Genomic DNA, 863 nt, shown 5'->3' on the forward strand with positions numbered 1-863 from the left:
AGGGGGGGGGAGGCGGAGGTGGCGGTGGGGGGCGCCGTGCTGGTGGCTGCCGCTGGCTCCTCGGGCCCTACCTCGCACACGCGTGTGACCACCACCGGTGTGGACGAGCTAGCCTGGGCCGCGAGGAGCTGCAGAGGGCTGGTGAGGGCTAGGGTGGAGAGAGAGAGAGTCACGTTGCGGAGCTGGTCGGACCAGCGCCACCACACGAGGGCGAGGAGGGCGAGGAGACAGCTCCCCAGCACGCCGGGCACCGCCTGGTACAGCCAAGGGCAGCTCCTGGGCGCCAGCCCCTTCCGGCCCCCACCCCAGGGGCCTCCAACCCTGTCCCCCCTCTTTTGGTTGCTTCTGTGTGGGGATCCCCTGTACACCCTGACGGCTCCCACGTCACCCCAGCGGGTTGAGCCCTGGCCTCCGGCGCCCTCGCCCCCGCCGCTTTAACTGTGCAGTGCTGAGTGCCTTCCCATCCCCTCTGACGCTGTCCCCGCAGGGTGCTCCCTCGGGGCTCCCTCGGCCTCAAATCCCAGCCCGGACACAGAGCAAGTGCTCAGGAAACTGGCCGGATGAACTGAGGAGACATGCTCGCTGAACTGACCCTGGTTGGGCTGGCGCTCAGGGCCGAGTGGGGCAGAAGGGGCCGCCCCAGGTGGGGCCTCACCGTAAGCGTTGCCGGCGAGGCTGCTTGTGGGGACGGCATGCTTGCCGTTCTGAGTGACGGCCCGGACTGGGAGGTGGTGCTGCCCCAGGGTCACTGGTGTGGCTGGCTGCAGGATGGCGACTGTGTGTCCGGGGACCCCCGGGGCCATCTGGCTGGCCACCGTCTGGATCACCCGGCTGGCAGCAGGGATGGTGGCGAGGGCGATGGG

The 863-nt window shown here is 70.0% G+C and overlaps 1 protein-coding gene across 1 annotated transcript in view; it reads right to left on the reverse strand.

Annotated features, from left to right (window-relative positions):
- Positions 1–863, reverse strand: part of FOXK1 (forkhead box K1) — a 20,611-nt gene that overhangs the window by 475 nt on the left and 19,273 nt on the right. The window contains exons 10-11 of the mRNA XM_010845803.1: positions 656–863; positions 7–148 (exon numbers count right to left, since the gene is read on the reverse strand). Of these exons, the coding sequence (XP_010844105.1) occupies positions 7–148; positions 656–863 (350 nt within the window). The remainder of the gene's footprint in view (positions 1–6; positions 149–655) is intronic.

The sequence above is a fragment of the Bison bison genome, unplaced genomic scaffold, assembly GCF_000754665.1.
Source record: "Bison bison bison isolate TAMUID 2011002044 unplaced genomic scaffold, Bison_UMD1.0 scf7180017864223, whole genome shotgun sequence".
Classification (NCBI taxonomy): Eukaryota; Metazoa; Chordata; class Mammalia; order Artiodactyla; family Bovidae; genus Bison; species Bison bison.